Source organism: Planococcus citri, chromosome 1 (assembly GCF_950023065.1).
Source record: "Planococcus citri chromosome 1, ihPlaCitr1.1, whole genome shotgun sequence".
Classification (NCBI taxonomy): Eukaryota; Metazoa; Arthropoda; class Insecta; order Hemiptera; family Pseudococcidae; genus Planococcus; species Planococcus citri.
The window spans coordinates 5568912-5586641 of record NC_088677.1 but is presented as its reverse complement, the minus strand read 5'-3'; the positions used below and the strand labels follow the sequence as shown (position 1 = coordinate 5586641).

The window sequence follows — 17730 nt, the reverse complement described above, 5'->3', positions numbered from 1 at the left end:
GGCGTAATCCCAAATTAAACACCCATAGAGGAAGGTGCAACGAAAAATCACCCTCTCCTGTTAGGTAGGTAGGTCGGTCGAATGTCCTATACTTTTACTTTTTTTCGAGATGCTGCCTGGAATTTTGTAGTAAAAAGTCCAAAATCTGAATTTCCTAAATTTCCTGAAAAAGAAAATGAAATTATCGAGGCATTGCTTGTTACTGCGGAGGCACCCTGTAGTTGTAGATTTTTCTGTTTTAGAACAAAGAAAATTAATTAATTCATTAATTAATTACAACTTATTTTCGATTTCAATTTAATTTTCGGTTGTATTATGGAATTTTAGAGATCCTACTATATGCTCAAAGTTCAATATGGATTCATTAGATTCACATTCTGATGTGAAAAGACGTAAATGTAAGTAATACCGGTGTTTTCATTTCAACCATTTATTCATCCTTGAATATCACATTATTTTCACAATTCATTTTCAGTCGACTTGACGTTTCCAAATGATGACATCGAGGATGCAATTCGTTACTTGAAAAGTTTAAACGACTTGGATAAAATAGAAAATCCGATCATCTTCATGGAAGAATATTATCGTGAACATAGAAAAGGAAGAACCACTCGAATCAAACACGATGAAAACTTACGACCATTAGTACGTACTTTTCATGTAAAACACTATATTCTTACATTTCGACTGATTCTTAATTACGATTTAGGTGATATTACGAGGTTCGAATTGGGGCAAGACCCACCTCGCCAAGTACATAATGTTTTACCTCTCGTGTTGTATGAAGGATGGAGATCTTCAAAGATGGAAGAAACCAGATGAATTTTTATTGGGAAAAGAGAAATATCATTTGCGCGGTGATGATATATGTTTTGCGAACATCAGAGGAGGTCGACGTTCCTGCGAGTTGTCCCTGAGTCATGCAGAAAGGGGTAATTGTTTAACTATATACATGAATTTTAGCAAAATATGTTTTAAAACCGAAGAAACATTTAAAGATTCGATGAGCGATTTTTTATTATCGTTGGTGCAAAGTCACCAAAGTGTAATTGATCCGAAACGGGTGGAAGTTTTGGAAGAAATGGCTCCTAAAGTCTTCGAATACCGTTTGTGGTTCACGAAGTTTTTTCAAGGAATTAGTATATTTGCTGAACAAAACTCAAGAGGCCGTATCCAAGACAAATTCACTATAATCGATGCTTTCGACTGAATGCCATATTGAAAAATCCCGCCAGATTGATCCTAAAAAACCGCTAAAAACCGCTAAATTCCCTATAGCAAAATCGCTAGATTTTCATCATTTTTTTAAAACCTCAAGTCATGTAAAAAATACAAAACTGATGAAGATTCAATTTGTTGAAATTTTAAAACTGTTCAAAAATAACTAAAAATTAAAAAACAGTGAAATCATTCAAAAATTACCAAAGAATTGATGAAATTGAGTGGATGGCTTTTACAAAAATTGAATTTCATTGATTTTTTTTTTCAAAAATTCAATATTTTTTAGCTGAAATGCTGAATTTGTGAATTAAAATGGTAAAAGTGGCCATGAAGTCAAAAACGCTAGACTTCCCGCTAGCCGCTAGATCAACAATTTTTGGCGGTTTTCTATGTTCAAAATCGCTAGGAATGGCGGGAAAATCGCTAAATTGGCAACGCTGTGTTACACGGAGTCTCACTAATCAGGCACTTCGCATCAATATTCAAAACCTGTTATAAAGCCTGCGATGGCACAATGATATTGTTCGGAGTAAATCCAGTCCCCGTCGAATATCTAAATATACCTGTATTGGTAAACGATTTGAATTCTAGTACGTATAGAAAAGCATTTGGATGGAGTGAACGAGTTTTAAATAACGTTCTGTGCAAGAGAGAGATCGGTAAAGATACCGTTGAATAAATATTAGAATAGAAATGCAATTACTTTTTTTATTCAATTAAAAAAAGATTCTAAGTTATTAAAAATAGAAGTACAATCTATATAATTTATATTTGCGGTTCAATCAGAATTTTATCATAATAAGTGTACGCATGCGAATGAAGATATTTTTCTCACTCCAGTCAATCAACAAAATAAATAAATTTTCACATTCCATCTTTTCCCCTCGAGTATTTTACAAACAATTTCTTATTTCAATTGAAGGGCTTATGGTGAAAGTCGGCTTAATCATTTTTTTGTTCACACAACTTTAAACATTTTTTTTTTTTTCATATTTCATTAATTTTAAAGGGAGCAGAATGCATAAGTTTACTCGTAGTTCGCTTATATTTTATTATTTTTTCCTTATCAATTTTCACACTGGCGCCGATAAATAATAATAATAAAAAAAATATATAATGGGGTGTCCAAAAGTCAGTTTACGCCATCAAAAATCACATAATTGTGATGCGCTCTGTGAAAAGGTGACCAAAGTCGGAAAATTTTTTTTCGTTTTTATTGCGTCATTTGAAAGCTTAAAATGTCAGCTTTTTTTTTAAAAAAAAGATATTGAGTCTAGCCTTTTTTGCGGCTGAGCAATGAACAGTTGAAGTTTCTGCTTAAAAAAAAAAATTTTTGAGAAAATCAAAGTTCAAAGTTTTTCCTTCAAAATTTCGAAAAAAATTATTTTCTCGACTTCTACTGCACTAAATTGGCTGAAATTTTGATATGATACTTCAAAATTATAGGCAAGCAAATTTTAAAATTTGTGTCAACATTTTGTTGACTATTTGTTGAATCGCAATTTCAAAAAAGTCAAAATTCAAAGTTTTTTTCTCAAAATTTTGAAAAAAATATTTTTTCCACTTCCACTACACTAAATTGGCTGAAATTTTGATATGATACTTCAAAATTATAGACGATCAAATTTTAAAATTTGTGTCAACACCTGTTGAATATTTTGTTGAATTGTAATTTCCAAGAAATCAAGAGTTCTATGTTTTTTCTTCAAAATTTCGAAAAAAATTATTTTTTCCACTCCTACTGCACTAAATTATAGACGATCAAATTTTAAAATTTGTGTCAACATTTGTTGGCTAATTGTTGAGTTGTAATTTTTTAAAAAAATCAAAATTTTATCCTCTACAATTTTCTTCATGGTCATTTTTCTCTAGGATGCGCCGTTTGCGGGGAAAATCAACTTTTTATGTCAAAAAACGTGAATTTAAAAAAAAAAAAAATGGAAACAATTTAAAATTTGTTCAGTAGTTGAGTTCAGCTATTTTTAACATGATTCCCATAATTTTATAAAATATAAATTATCTTTTCAAAAAAAAAAACACGTCAATTTTTTGGTTACAAAAACGCCTGACGAGGGGGGGGGGAGTAGGTTGGTCCTTCTTTTTGAAGTTGGGTTATTTCCGCTCCCACCCCCTAAAGTGGCCTCTGGTGAGAGAATAATTCCCTATTTTTTTTTTTTACAATTTTCGAAAAATTCGGGCTGCGGTGGGCCCCTCAATTTTCAAAAATTTGAAAAAAAAAACAATTTGAAGAAAAATTTTTAAAATTTTTAAATTTTGAGTTCCATTGTCTCTAAAAGGTCTCTTTTGAGTAAAATAGACTCCCATGACGATTTTAGCCCCCTCCCATGAAAACCAAGCTGACCCCCCCCGAATAGCTGAAATTTGTATTTTAGCTATTCTTGGGGGGGGGGCTAAAATCGTCATGAGAGTCTATTTTACTCAGAAGAGGCCTTTTAGAGACAATGGAACACGAAATTTTGAAATTTTAAAAATGTTTCTATGAATTGGTTTTTTTAAATTTTTTAAAATTGAGGGGCCCACCGCAACTTTTTCGAAAATGGAAAAAATAAAAAATAGGAAATTATTTTCTCGTCAAAGGACACCACTTTGTGGGTTGGGAGGAGGAAAGACCAAAACCAACTAATTTTAGGACATCCCACATAATATACAAATTTTAGCTATTCTGGGGGGGGGGGGTCAGCTTAGTTCTCATGGGGGGGGGGCTAAAATCGCCACGAGAGTATATTTTACTCAAACGGGGCCATCTAGAGATGATGGAACTCAAAATTTTAAAATTTTTCTTTGAATTACTTGGGTTTTTTTTCAAATTTTTGAAAATTGAGGGGCCCACAGCAGCCCGAATTTTTCGAAAATGGAAAAAATAAAAAATAGGGAATTACTTTCTCACCAGAGGTTACCACTTTAGGGGGTGGGAGCGGAAAAAATCGCACATTTTTTGCCATGTAGTTAAGGATTACCCTTTGGGGGGGGGGAGTGCTACAAAAATCAAATTTTGTAAAAATGAAAAAAAAAAATCGAGTGATATGTCAAAATGTAGGTTTTTTGGTTCGAGAAACACGAATCTGAGATAATTTTTTTTCTCAATAGGTACTCTCGAGGGCCCTTGGGGAGGTGCGACAGAGATAGAATTTTGTAAAAATGAAAAACATCGAGTGATATGTTAAAATGTAGGTTTTTTGGGTCGAGAAACACGAATCTGAAATCTTTTTTTCACTCAGCACATATGGAGCAGGGGAGGGGGGGTGCTACTGAAATAAAATTTTGAAAACATTACAAAAATTTGAGTTGTGTATCAAAATCCGGATTTTTTTAGGTGGGGGATATTTATTTGTCAAGTTTTTCAATCATTCGACACGATATCGTCGGTTATTTTATATCATAACTAGAAAAATCGCGCCTAGTCGCAATGTAACTTAACCACATCCAAATTCTACACACTCGAACACACAGTTTCACGCAATCGCGATTTTGAAGCGAGTTGAATAAAAGCACTCATGCCTTATTCACTTACAATAATTGTAAGTGAATAAGGCATGAGTCCCTTTCAACTAAATTAAAGCGAAGTAATTATTACTTCGCTTTAATTTAGTTGAAATGTAGTCGCCTTTGAGACGAGATATCTCAAGAATGGTAGCACCTCCTCAATGGCCCCCGAGTGGTCTGAGGGAAAAAAGAACCTCAGATTCGTGTTTCTCGACCCAAAAAACCTATATTTCAACATATCACTCGATGTTTTTCATTTTTACAAAATTTGATTTTGGTAGCACCTCCCCAAGAGGTTTGAGGGAAAAAAGGACCTCAGATTCGTGTTTTGCGATCCAAAAAACCTACATTTTGACATATCACTCGATTTTTTTTTTATTTTTACAAAATTTGATTTTGGTGGAACTCCCCCCCCCAGAGGTCTGGCGTTTTTGTAACAAAAAAAATTGACGTATTTTTTTGAAAAGATCATTTGTGTACCGATATTTTAAGAGGGTCTATTCGGTCGGTGCCGAGAAGGGTGTAGATTTTATTTTTCAAAAATCAAAATAAACTTCCAGTGTTCTCCGGTGGATCCCAACAGTGTTTGAGTGTGAAGCTGTCCATGAAAGCTTCACGTTCGCGCGCCGTTTAGATTATTTGGAAAACTTTGGAAGATTGTACCGATTTTTGAAAAATAAAATCTACACCCTTCTCGGCACTGACCGAATGGGCCATTTTGAAATATCGGTACACATTTATATTTCATCAAAAATTATATGTTGAAAATAGCTAAACTTGACTGCTGAATTATTTTTTTTTTTCATTTTTTTTTAAATCACGTTTTTTGACATAAAAGTTGATTTTTCCGGCAAACGGTGCATCTTAGAGAAGAATGACCATGATTAGTTTTTCTTTAGGAGGCTTAGTTCTTGAATTATGTGTGATTTTTGATGGCGTAAACTGATTTAATACGCACGTCATTGATTTTGTGAATATTTTGTGTAGTGTAGAAAGATACCTACGTGAGGAATGCGATGATAAATAAAATAAAATAAGGCACGTAATTTTAGATTAACGTACAAATTAGCCAATATTTTACTTATATGAAATGTTTTTTTTTTTTTTTGCAGGTTCGTTGTAACTGCAGATGATGATGAGGGCCTAAATTATGAAGAAAATATTCGTATTCGAATTTTTGTGGGAATATCCAGTACCCTTATCTTCTGCTAAACCGGCTATTTGAACCAAAGTTGCAATTTCCATTATTACATTATGCAACCAACGTTTTGTGGCGGTTAAAAAGAACCGGTTCTAATGGCAAATGGTATGGAGTGTGATTTCCTTTGGTTTCTGAAGGTGAGCTCTATGTGATACTCGTTTTTACGACCAATTTATTTAGATTTTAAAGTAGCCACGTACGTGACTTGCTAACGAATCAACAATTAATTCGATGTTACAGAATAAAGCAGGTGTTAAATTTCGCTGAGTTGATTTTGCGAATACGATGATGAAAAATTCAGTTCGAATTGCAATAGCTCAGGATGATGTTCGAATGCGATTTTTTTTCTACTGGTTTTCCGAGGTGAGTGTTTATGTACTTAGAGCATTAATTTTAATTTAAAAAAAAAAAAAAAAACGTAGAAATACGATTAGAATATTAGAATTATATGTGTGCATTATTTTAACAAAAAAATCGAAATGCGAGCCTGCGACTTGTGGACTATAAGTTACGTTGCAGTTAAGTGCTCGTCGTGTTTTCTTACTATTATTTGGTTTTAGGCGGACACTCGCCTGCAGTACATTTACGCTCCTCGAGAATCGAGAGTTGAGATGGAATAGGCGAGGTTTGCGGTGATTTTGTGTCTCCCTTATATGTACACATATGGTCGTCTGGAAATGCATGTACTGATATTTTCTAATACTTTAAAAATTAAAATAAAAACAGTTCTAAGACTGACGTCGTCGTGAATGTTCAATCTATTCCGAATATTTTCTCTTCGCGCCGAGTATAGGCAAATTTTGAAAATACAAAACATTTTCAGAGCTCTAAGCTCAGCCAACAGTGAGCTTCTTGAAATATGTTCTATTTTTACGACCAACTTATTGGAATTTCAAGATATCTACGTGGCATGCTAATAAATCAACGATTAAATGTTTCAGAATGAACCAGATGTTAAATTTCACTGAGACGGTTTGGCGAACACGATGACGAATTTTGAGTTCGAATTGCAGTAGCTCCGGATGATGTTCGAGTGCGGTTTTTTTCTACTGGTTTCCGGAGGTGAGCTTTTTGAAATTGTACTATTAGTCCGGCATATGACAATAGGAGTAATTGCACCCCCCCCCACGCCAATCATCCGGGACAACTTTTTTCTTAATGGGGACATCCTAAGAAACATTTTAAAGCAAAATTGCCAAAAAAAAGTTGGCCATACTTACAAAATGGCGGGCATATTGATTGACAGGTCAGCCGAAATTGCAGATTTTGCGTTTCAACATAGGACTTGCAAGAAATTTTTCAAACCTTACAAAGGTAGATCGAAATATCATGCAAAAATTTATCACCTGTCAAAATTTCAAGTGCTAAAGTGCGTTTTTCGATTTTTGGTGAATTTTTGAAAATCCAATTTAGGCCAAAAATGAGGGGAAAAAATCAAAATTTCACCAAATTGATCAAGAAAGCTGAAATTTGAGATATACCCTATTTTCGACATGCCAAATCGATTGGAAACGGTTTCAACCCGCTTTGAGCAGTTCTGGAGCCTCCAGCAGATATTTGAAACTCGAAATTCCCACAAAATTCCATCAAATTGGAGTTGTAAAGCTGAAATTTATTCTAAAAATTAATTGCAATACGCTACGAAGTACTGCAGGTGAATTTCAAATCGTTTTGGAGCCTCCAGCGACTTTTTGAAAATTCCTGAAGCCTCCAGCAGATATATGAAACTTTAAATTTTCACAAAGTTTCATCAAATGGAGATGGAAAGCTGAAATTTACTCTACACTCCAATTTTTACACCCTTTCACCCGGCGCCGATAAATTAAAAAAAAAAAAATTGTAACGGGGTGTCCAAAAGTCAGTTTACGCCATCAAAAATCACATAATTCAAGAACTAAGCCCCCTAAAGAAAAACTAATGGCATTAATCTGATAAGAAATTTTATCCTCTACAATTTTCTTCAAGGTCATTTTTCTCTAGGATGCACCATTCGCCGGAAAAATCAACTTTTATGCCAAAAAACGTGAATTTAAAAAAAAAATGAAAACAATTACATCAGTTTTTTTTTTTTTACAAAAACGCCAGACCCGTGGGGGAGGGTAGGTTGGTCCTTATTTTTGAAGTTGAGTTTTTTCTGCTCCCACCCCCTAAAGTGGTAATCTCTGGCGAGAAAATAATTCCCGATTTTTTATTTTTACAATTTTCAAAAAATTCGAGATGCGGTGGGCCTCTCAATTTTCAAAAATTAAAAAAAAAATAATTCAAAGAAAAATGTTTGAAATTTCAAAATTTCGAGTTCCATCATCTCTAACAGCCTAACAGGTCTCTTTTGAGTAGAGTAGACTCCCATGACGATTTTAGCCCCCTCCCATGAAAACCAAGCTGACCCCCCCCCCCGAATAGCTGAAATTTGTATTTCAGCTATTCTGGGGGGGGGGGCTAAAATCGACATGAGCATCTATTTTACTCAAAAGAGGCCTTTTAGACAGGGCTGGTGGAACGGAACAGAACGGAACAAATAAACGGAACAATAAACAAATCAGAAAAAAATCTTATTCAGAACGGAACAGAACGGAACGGAACGGAACAGAACAAAATGAACAAAACCAGAACAGAACAAATAAGATAACGAAGTGTTCTTGAACAGAACAGAACAGAACAAAACAGAAAAAAAAATGGAACGGAACAGAACAGAACAAATTTCAGCTTTCCAAATTCCATCTTCATTTGGTAAAATTTAGTGGAAATTTCGATTCTCAAAAGGTCAATAATCTGCTGGAAGGTTGCAGAAAATGCAGAATTGCTCAAAATGGCTGAAAATCATTTTCAATTGATTCGGCGGGACAAGATTACCTATAAGTTGCACATTCCAAATTCTGGTTTTCTAGATGAATTTTCATTTTTCAGAATTTTGTAAAATTTTGATTTTTTTCTCATTTTGGGACCAAATTTGAGTTAAAAAAAATTAAATTCATCTAAAAATGAGAAACAAAATGCACTTCAGTTTTTGAAATTTTCAGAATTTCGGATGGTGTCAAATTTTGCATGTTAATTTGTTCATTCGATGATTTGATCTAGCTTTGTCTAGTTTAATTCAAAAAAATGTCTGCCTATACCCCCCCCCCAATTTGTTAAAACGGAACGGAACGGAACAGAACAGAACAAAACGGAACAGAACAGAACAGAACAAATGGAACGGAACGGAACGGAACGGAACAGAACAGAACAGAACAGAATGGAACAAAAAAATGATGAGCAAAACGGAACAGAACAGTAAAAACGCGAAGTGATTTGTTCATGAACGGAACGGAACAAAACGATCGTTTCGGTCACCAGCCCTGCTTTTAGAGACAATGGAACTCAAAATTTTGAAATTTTAAAAATTTTTCTTTGAATTGTTTTTTTTTCAAATTTTTGAAAATTGAGGGGCCCACCGCAACCCGAATTTTTCGAAAATGGAAAAAATAAAAAATAGGGAATTATTTTCTCACCAAAGGACACCACATTGTGGGTTGGGAGGAGGAAAAACCAAAAACAACCAATTTTAGGACATCCCACATATGTAATATCGAATTTCAGCTATTCTGGGGGGGGGGCTAAAATCGCCATGAGAGTATATTTTACTCGAAAGAGTGTAGAGAGAAGATAGGTGGGAACTTTGTCCTCTACGTGAGGATTTGGTTCCCTTATGTACCTGTCCGGGGTATGCTCGGCTAATTAATACCCTACACCTTCACTCGTACAGATTGTGCAATATCACTATTTATCCACACAATAACTTAAACGCGATAAATCACTTTTAACACTTTATTGAGCTTCATTTAGTGAACATTGAAAAGCACTATTCTATAGGTAATACCTAAAGCTATAATAACACACGCGTCCGTGCAGTTCTGCTCAAAAGGCTCGTTGCCTCGACGTCCGTTCAGAGGAGCGAATGCTCTAAGCGACCTAAGACAACTGCGAAGCAGACACGGCAGTCTGTTTCGGTTGTCCGCATCTCGCGGAACTAATCCGCTAGATGGCACTGTACCGGCAGTGTTACCGACGACCGAGGGCATATATTCCCTGCTATAACGAGTACTTTGGGTCCTCACCTACCCTCTACATATGCCCCGGCTGCGGAGACCCGCGTAACCAGAGGGCGCGTCTGGGCATCGAAGCCTAAAAACCACGACAATATCGACCGGTGGTAGAGGTAGGAGGACCCACTGCCCCGCTTCGCTGTACAGAAAGACCTCAACGACCTTTTTCAAGAAGAAAAAGTACACTAAAATATGTCGTCCACCATGGACAGACATCGTCCGTTTCCCTAATGAGCCTTGTTTTCGCAGAACTGACTTCTAATTCTTCGACAATCTCGCGGTGTATAGGTATATAACAAGTATAAAATACAAATACATAAATACAATAAAAAATTACACAAAAATAGCATTCACACAAAAAAAATATAACAATGCAAAAAATTACAAAAATTAAAAAAATTCGCAAAAAGTACATAAAAAAAATTTAGGAACATTAAACCAAGTTAATTCGAACCTGTTGATCCATTTTCCTGCGTATTGACTGATGATCCTCTTGACTGGAACCACTGGACTGGAATCGGCACGGTGAACAAGCTGCTACTTCCATCAACGTGATGCGGACACTGGGAACAGACACCTGGATCGGACACCGGAATCGGACGCTGGGATCGGACACCAGGATCGGACACCATGATAGGACATCACGACCGGACACTGTGAAACTGTAGGACAGTTATCCACATCCATGTTGTCTGTAAGACTAACGTCTGTTATTGTCCGTTATTCTTTCTTTCGTCCAGTTTTAACGTCCTATTTTAAAATTCGTCTGATCCATTTCATCTGGCTCACAAAACTCAGTCTCACACTACTTTTTGGATCAATTAGCTCTCTGTTCACTCATTTTCGACCATTTTTGAGTAAGCTGTGGATTACTCAACACAAAAGAAATGACTCAAAAACGTCCATACGTCATATAATTTTTCCAACAAGTGAACAACTTGTCCTTTGCGACCTTCTATGGACAACCATTTTCAAAACGACCTTTCTATGTTGTCCATTTCAAACACAAACAACAAAAAAAAATTTTTAAATTAAAAAAAAGTTAAAACAAGATTAAAATGCGGCTAAAATGCGGTTAAAACTTGTCTATCGACTAATTAAAATAAAAAACTCTGCACCAAGTACAGAATCTGGAATTCCAATAGATAACGTCCGCTCTAACGTATGCAAGGGCATACGCAGAGGAAAGAAACGACCACTTCTTAGAAATATGCAAAGTTGTTAGGGCATATTTATCGTCCATCTACATCCTATTTGGGACACACGTCCTGGACATTGTCCTATACCGTCATTTGACCAAATCATCAAAGTTTTCATATAGCCGGACAAACATCATCCTCTGAAAACCGTCCAACTTTTCCAGCGCCATATAATTTACCGTTTTTTTCTTTTTTCTTTTCTTGCTGGGTGGTAAGTTTGGTAGGACATTTTCTTTGTCAGAGGCGTCCTTTGCTGGATCGTCTGTGTTAGTGACACCGTCTGTCTTACTAGTGGTGTCCGCCACCTGGCTGTCCCGCAAAGTTTTCTTTTTACGACCTCTCTTTTTATACTTTGTTTCTACATCGGAAAATATTTCATCCACGTCTTTTTGGACTCCTATTGCCTTTTCAATACATGTCCGCATCTTACTCTCCTCTGCTTCGCCAAGTTCTCGTCTTGAGCGTTTTCTCAGCTTTTGAAATTCCTGCAGTCTCTTGTCTCTGGACTCTTTTTCCTCCAGTTCATGACGTCTATTTTCACGAGCAAGCTGTCTCGCTGCTCGTTCGGCGGCCTGGTCATGAATTTCCATGTCTAGGACTTCGTCTTCATCGTCCTGTTCGACCTCATATTTTTCTCTTTCTTTCGGCGTAACTTTCTCTTTAATTTTTTCGATTAGAGGCCTTGTGTCCGACTTTGATTGGAGTTTTGGATCCTCTTGCAGCTGTTTCTGTTGATCGACCGTCAGATACAGAGTCATTTGTCTAGCATTGACTATGTGTTCGTCCGTGTCGTCCGCTACACTTCGGACTCGATAAGCATTATCGCCTACATGCTTTTTCACCAAATAGGGACCGTACCTCTTTGGAAAAAGCTTCCTTGAAACGCCCTTGTCATAAGATGACTGCCTATGCTCAGTAAGCATAACCATGTCACCTTGTTGGTAGCAGATCGGATCACCATGTAATTTATAAAATGCGACCTCATCTTTCGACCTCTGTATCTTACGTCTTTCTCGGATGTAAGAAAGTATCGCCAGTCTGTCGGACATTTCGTCCACACGCAATTCCAGCAGCTCTTGAGTGTATACGGCCTTCCTCGCAAGCTTATCGGCGGCGTGATTATTCCGATCAAAACTCCTAGCTGGAGTATATCTCAACTCAAAACGTTCAAATTTTGCGACAGGCTTACGTCCGGCATTTTTCCATCCATTCGTGCGCCATTTTTCAACATTATGATTTATGGCTGTTGTAAGGTAACACGAATCCGAGAAAATTTTCCCACGTCTGATACCTGCCTTTAACATTATTTTCATGGCAGTGACAAGTGCCAATATTTCGGCTAGGTTATTTGTCGGCCTATATTTCGGGTGTCTGACTTGTTCGGAGACATTAAGCGCTCCAGTTGGAGTCCAGGCTATTCCAATTCCGGCTACTGCACTGTCCGATCCATTGTTCGAACAAGCGCCATCGACTGCGGCCCAAACATAGCCTTCTTCGTCCGTTATCAACTGACTAACGTCCATAGGGTGTTCAAGTAGCAAGGTACTTGGCACCGACTGTGGGTTGCTAGCGACCAAGTCCTGTTGTAGCTTTTTTAACAGGTACTTCGCTTTGATCTTTGTAGTCTTAACCGGGAGGTTGGCCAAAAATGGATCTTCAATGCCCCATGCCTCATTTGGCTTCACACCAAATTCAGTAGGGGTGTTGTTGATTTCGTCCTCAATCTTCTTTACGTGGACATGCCATCCATGGTGACTATAATCGTCATTTTCGGCCTCGTCATTGATTTTGACACGGAGCCTATCCCCTATAATTCTCATGGTCCTTTCGACCAAACTGGACTGGGGGTTATAGGCTGTCGTATGTCCGACCTTGATTTCATGCGACTGTAAGAGTTCATTCCATGAAGAACTGGTGAACTGAGATCCGTTGTCCGTTATTACCTTTCGGACTTTGTACCCTTTGTCCTCTATGTCCTTCAGGACAACTTCCATGGCTTGCACCACTTGGTCGGCTGGGACATTTTCCAAAGGTACTATCCAGACCTTTCCGGTAAAAACGTCCTTAACTACCAGAAGGTAGCGTGGCTGTCCGTGCTCATTGGCTATAGGACCACATAAATTGGCTGACAGGACGTCCGCAATCGTGTAGGACTCTATTTGAGAGAACTGTAACCGTTTTCGTTCACTATCGCCTTTATTTCTCTTACACGTCACACACTCACTTGTAATGACTCTAGTTGTCTTGACAACATTCGGACTGTAATAGAGTCTTTTGAAGACAGCTTCGACCTTATTGGCTCCAATATGTCCGTACATTTCATGGAGATATACAATAGTGTCTCGGAATAACTCATCTGGCATCACAGGTACTCTTGAACCGTCCCTAAACTTTCGAAATAATACTTCAATGTCCTTTTCTCGGACCAAAGCATATTTCTGTTGAATCTTCCTTTTAGACTCCAACTGCTTAGCTGTCATGTCGACCTCATCGGCTAAGAGTTTACGAATGGTTTTTGAACACATCCGGTCCTTCCTTTGGAAGATGTCTATCCGACTGAGATGGTCAATAATTTCGTCCTTGATCAAGTCCACCAGTGATACCTTTTCTGGCAACATATTCGTCCAGTCACATTTATAGACAGTCAATTCCGGAGCTTGGACTCCATACCATGCCCCTCAAACCTTGTGCTTGAGATCATACGTAAGATCATAGCAGTTTAGTTCAGTGATCCAACCGGTGGCCTTGCGATGCACTTTTGCAAGTGTCGTGAACTTATGTACGACCGATTTGATGTCACTTCGGACATGTATCTTTCGTCCATGTAGCCAAAGCTGCAACTTGTTAATAATTTTTACAAGTGCAAACATTTCTTTTTCGACCAGCGTGTAACGTTTCTGGTGATCTTTCAGTGCACAACTAGCAAACATAACGACCTTATCTTCACCATCAATGTTTTGAAAGAGTACACCATTTATGGTGTCCTCAGTTGCGACCGTGTCCAAGTAGAGATCGTGTCCTGCCTGTGGAGCCATTAATTCAAAGTCTTTTGTGAATTCGACCTTCAGTTTCTCAACTGCGTCCTGTTGGTCCGGTCCCCATTTAAATGGGACACCTCCTCTTACCAGATCATATAATGGTCTTACTATGTCCTGGTAATTAGGAATAAAACGACTGTATATTCCCGTGAGACCAATTAACGACAACACCTGTTTAACATTTCCAAGGTGTACTTTACCAGTTTGTTTCCATGTATGTTTTTTAATGAACTCCAAGAAACCTTCGATTTTCTTGTTTTGTTTCCCAATCTTTCCAGGCGACAAATTGAAACCAAGATGGTCCGTCGACCTCGTGAAAAATTTACATTTATTAGGGTTTAATTTGAGTCCGTGCTCTCGCAGGATACCAAAAATCAGGACAAGAAGTCTGAGCATCTCTCTAAAGGTTAAAGACCTCAAGAGCAGATCGTCCACATACTTAGTCACACCAGGTATGTCCGGAATGATTGAGTTAATCATTCTGACAAATTCGGCAGAAGATATTTTTAAACCATAAGGAAGTCTCAGCATATGGTAGACACGTCCGTCGACCTGGAATCCGCAGTACTTACGAGACTCTTCGTCCAGCAGTAGCTGCCAAAATCCGGCAACAAAATCGAGACTACTAAAAAATTTAGCATCTCCGTCCGACGTGATAATCCTGTCTATCAGTCCGGCCTCATTGTAATTCGGCTCCAAAATTGGATTCAATTCGACTGGATTCAGACATAGCCTTATGCTACCATCCTTCTTTTCATTTGGAACCAGGGGATTGATGTAAGTGGTGTCCGATTCTTCGGCTATTTCGTGTTCCAACATTTCAACCAAGGCCCTTCTAATCTTTCCGAGTTGATGATTAGAAGGTGTGTAATTCGGACCTCTAAATTTCGGAATATTGTCCGGGTCAATAAACCTTAGCTTGACTTTTGCCCCTGTAAACGTCCCTGGGTACCGACTAAATACGTCCTTGAACTGTATAAGCTCATCAAATGCTTCGTCCGACTCTTCTTGAGTAATCCTTTTCTCCCTAACAGCGTCATTCAAATACCTTTTCAGGTTCTTTTCATAGACGTCCGGACCGTCGTCCGCAGGCGACCTGTCCTTTCGGAAGAAATTGGCAAGATCGGCTCTATTGACAATTTCAGTTATTTCTTGAACGTCCTCTTTATCAAATGCTAGGTGATTCGCACTTAATTTTTGAGCCCTACACTCGTCTCTGGTCAAGAACGAGAGCTTTTCCGCTACCTTCGACCCTCTCGGCTTACAACTAGCTGTTCCGGCTTGAAAATCTATGCTAATGCCCAGTTTTTCAATCGAATTTGTTCCTAAGAGGAGCAGATTATTATCTCCAGGTAAGACAAAGAATGGAATCTTTAACTTGTGCTTACCATACTTCAATGGGAGGACTAGTACCTTTTTCCATGAAAGGACGTTTCTATTATCGGCCAGACCACAACTTATTGGTCTTTTCAAATAAATATACTCAAGGTGTTCTTTATAATCCTTGATCAACCATTCGGCCGTTTTTTCTGATATGGCATTCGGTACTGCCCCTGAATCCAGCTGTATTAGCAATTTAGTGTCCACAAATGTGAGTGGAATTACGCAAGTCTTTGCTTTTTCAAGACCTTCCATTAAACTTCTCACATTTGGATCGTCCACGGCTGGATTAGTAATCTTGTTACTTTCATCGTCTTGGTTGGACAACACTTGATTAATGTCCAGTGTGTCTTGTCGACCATTGGGGACTGCCCCATTACTTGACGACCTGGACTCAGTGTCAGGTTTGTTTCCTGTCTGACTTGTCCGCGACCCATTCTGTTTTTTCCATTCTTGGCAAGCAAGTTTCAACTGACTGTGCCACTCTGGTGTGAGTTTCACCTCGGAAGGTGTGAGTTCTTCTATCACCTCAGTGACAGGACGTCCACCAACTTTTGGTATCTTTGCTTTCGTCTTCTCATAAGTTTCTTTCTCTCTTATGAGGTAGTTGTCCTCGCCCTCTGTCACTATTTGGGCAGATTTTTTCGTCCGTTTTTCGAGACATTCTTCTTCCAACTCTAGTGACGACCTTTTCGGCTTGAACTTGTAATTATAACATTTTTTAAGTTCGAAAAATAATTCTTCCTTTGCATGATGATTCGGATAGTAGCGTCCTGTCTCACGACTTTTATGGAACCTATTGTTCCTCGGCATTACATATCCATTTTTGTCTGACTGGAATTTCAGACGTCCGTCTTCCAGTTTCTTCATGCGTATGAATACTGCGGCCGGAGTCCACCATAAGGTGGTTGTCCTATTATCGCAAACGTCTTGAAATATTCGTCTCATTGCAAAGTACCGTTTTGAGGACACTTTCCTCTCACCTTCCTTTCTCAGTCTTACCATAGGGTAAAGTAACTTGATGTCCACAAAGCCCTTTTCTTTGAGAATGAGCACAATTTCTTGAAGATGTCTTCTCAATTGCTCATCTCTTATAGAACCGTAATTTAGCTCGGACATACCCAATGACAAAATGATCTTATTTTTGTCAAACGTCTTGCTCTTTATGTAGTCGCGTATTTTCGTCAGAGTGGAGTTTTCTCCGATACCAACGTCCTTCGTGTCGTCTATATCGACCACCCTACCATCACGATTTGGTAGTTGAGATGCAATATACTGAGCTAATGCATCTCCGAGTATTACATATTCTTCGAATGGAATTTCACATTCTGAAGCGTCCGTCCTTTGAGAGGACTCATCGTCCACATCGCTTTCAGCAATGTCCGCGTCTGGGGAGACGTCCTTCAATTCCATTTTCAACTTATTGACCAATTTGGGTATTGATTTCTTGCTAGAAGTAGCCTCACTTGATTTACTTCTAGCGTCCGTTCCATTACCGTCTTTCGTCTGATTTGACCTAGCATCACTATTCGACCTACTTCTAGACTGTCCTGTACATCCGTATTGCACTTGCTGCAGTTGTGATGTTGGAGTTTTCGTGATAAACTCCTCATACTTCGTAAGTTGTATAAGACGCATTGCAAATGGGATCAACTCTTCCCTTTCTTCGTCCTTTCTAAAGCGGACTCGCATCCTTTCGTCCATTTTACAATACACAGTGTCTACTATCCAGCTTAAATTCATGTCCATGTTGGACAATATTCTTAACCAATTAAGCATGGTACCAGCTACGACCCTAGACGACTCATGAGGCACTTCTAATTCGTTTTGAAAGTAGTCCATTATCTCGTCCTGTTTACTCTGACTCCACTCGTGTCTGAGAAAACTGTCTCTCAGCTGATAATACCCTGTAACACCGTGATTATTTGTTTTCCATACAGCAACTGATGGATCAACAATCAGTTGCCAAAATGCTGTACAGTACAGGACATTAGATGCGGACATGTCTTCCATAATGCTCTCAAACTTTTTCACAAAAAGATGAGGTTCAAACCTGTACGACTCGTCATACTTTATGTTGAGTGACTGTAAAGTACTCATCT

General features: G+C 38.1%; 1 protein-coding gene across 3 annotated transcripts in view; it reads left to right on the top strand.

The window, feature by feature from the left end:
• Positions 1-232: 232 nt before the first annotated feature.
• Positions 233-17730, top strand: part of LOC135845768 (uncharacterized) — a 58054-nt gene continuing 40556 nt past the window's right edge. For all 3 annotated transcript variants that reach the window (XR_010558826.1, XR_010558827.1, XM_065364594.1), the window contains exons 1-6: positions 233-398; positions 476-645; positions 710-932; positions 5838-6063; positions 6167-6289; positions 6868-6988. Coding sequence is in view for 1 of the 3 variants with exons in the window: in XM_065364594.1 (XP_065220666.1) it covers positions 356-398; positions 476-645; positions 710-932; positions 5838-5848 (447 nt within the window). In the remaining 2 variants the exon portion in view is untranslated. The remainder of the gene's footprint in view (positions 399-475; positions 646-709; positions 933-5837; positions 6064-6166; positions 6290-6867; positions 6989-17730) is intronic.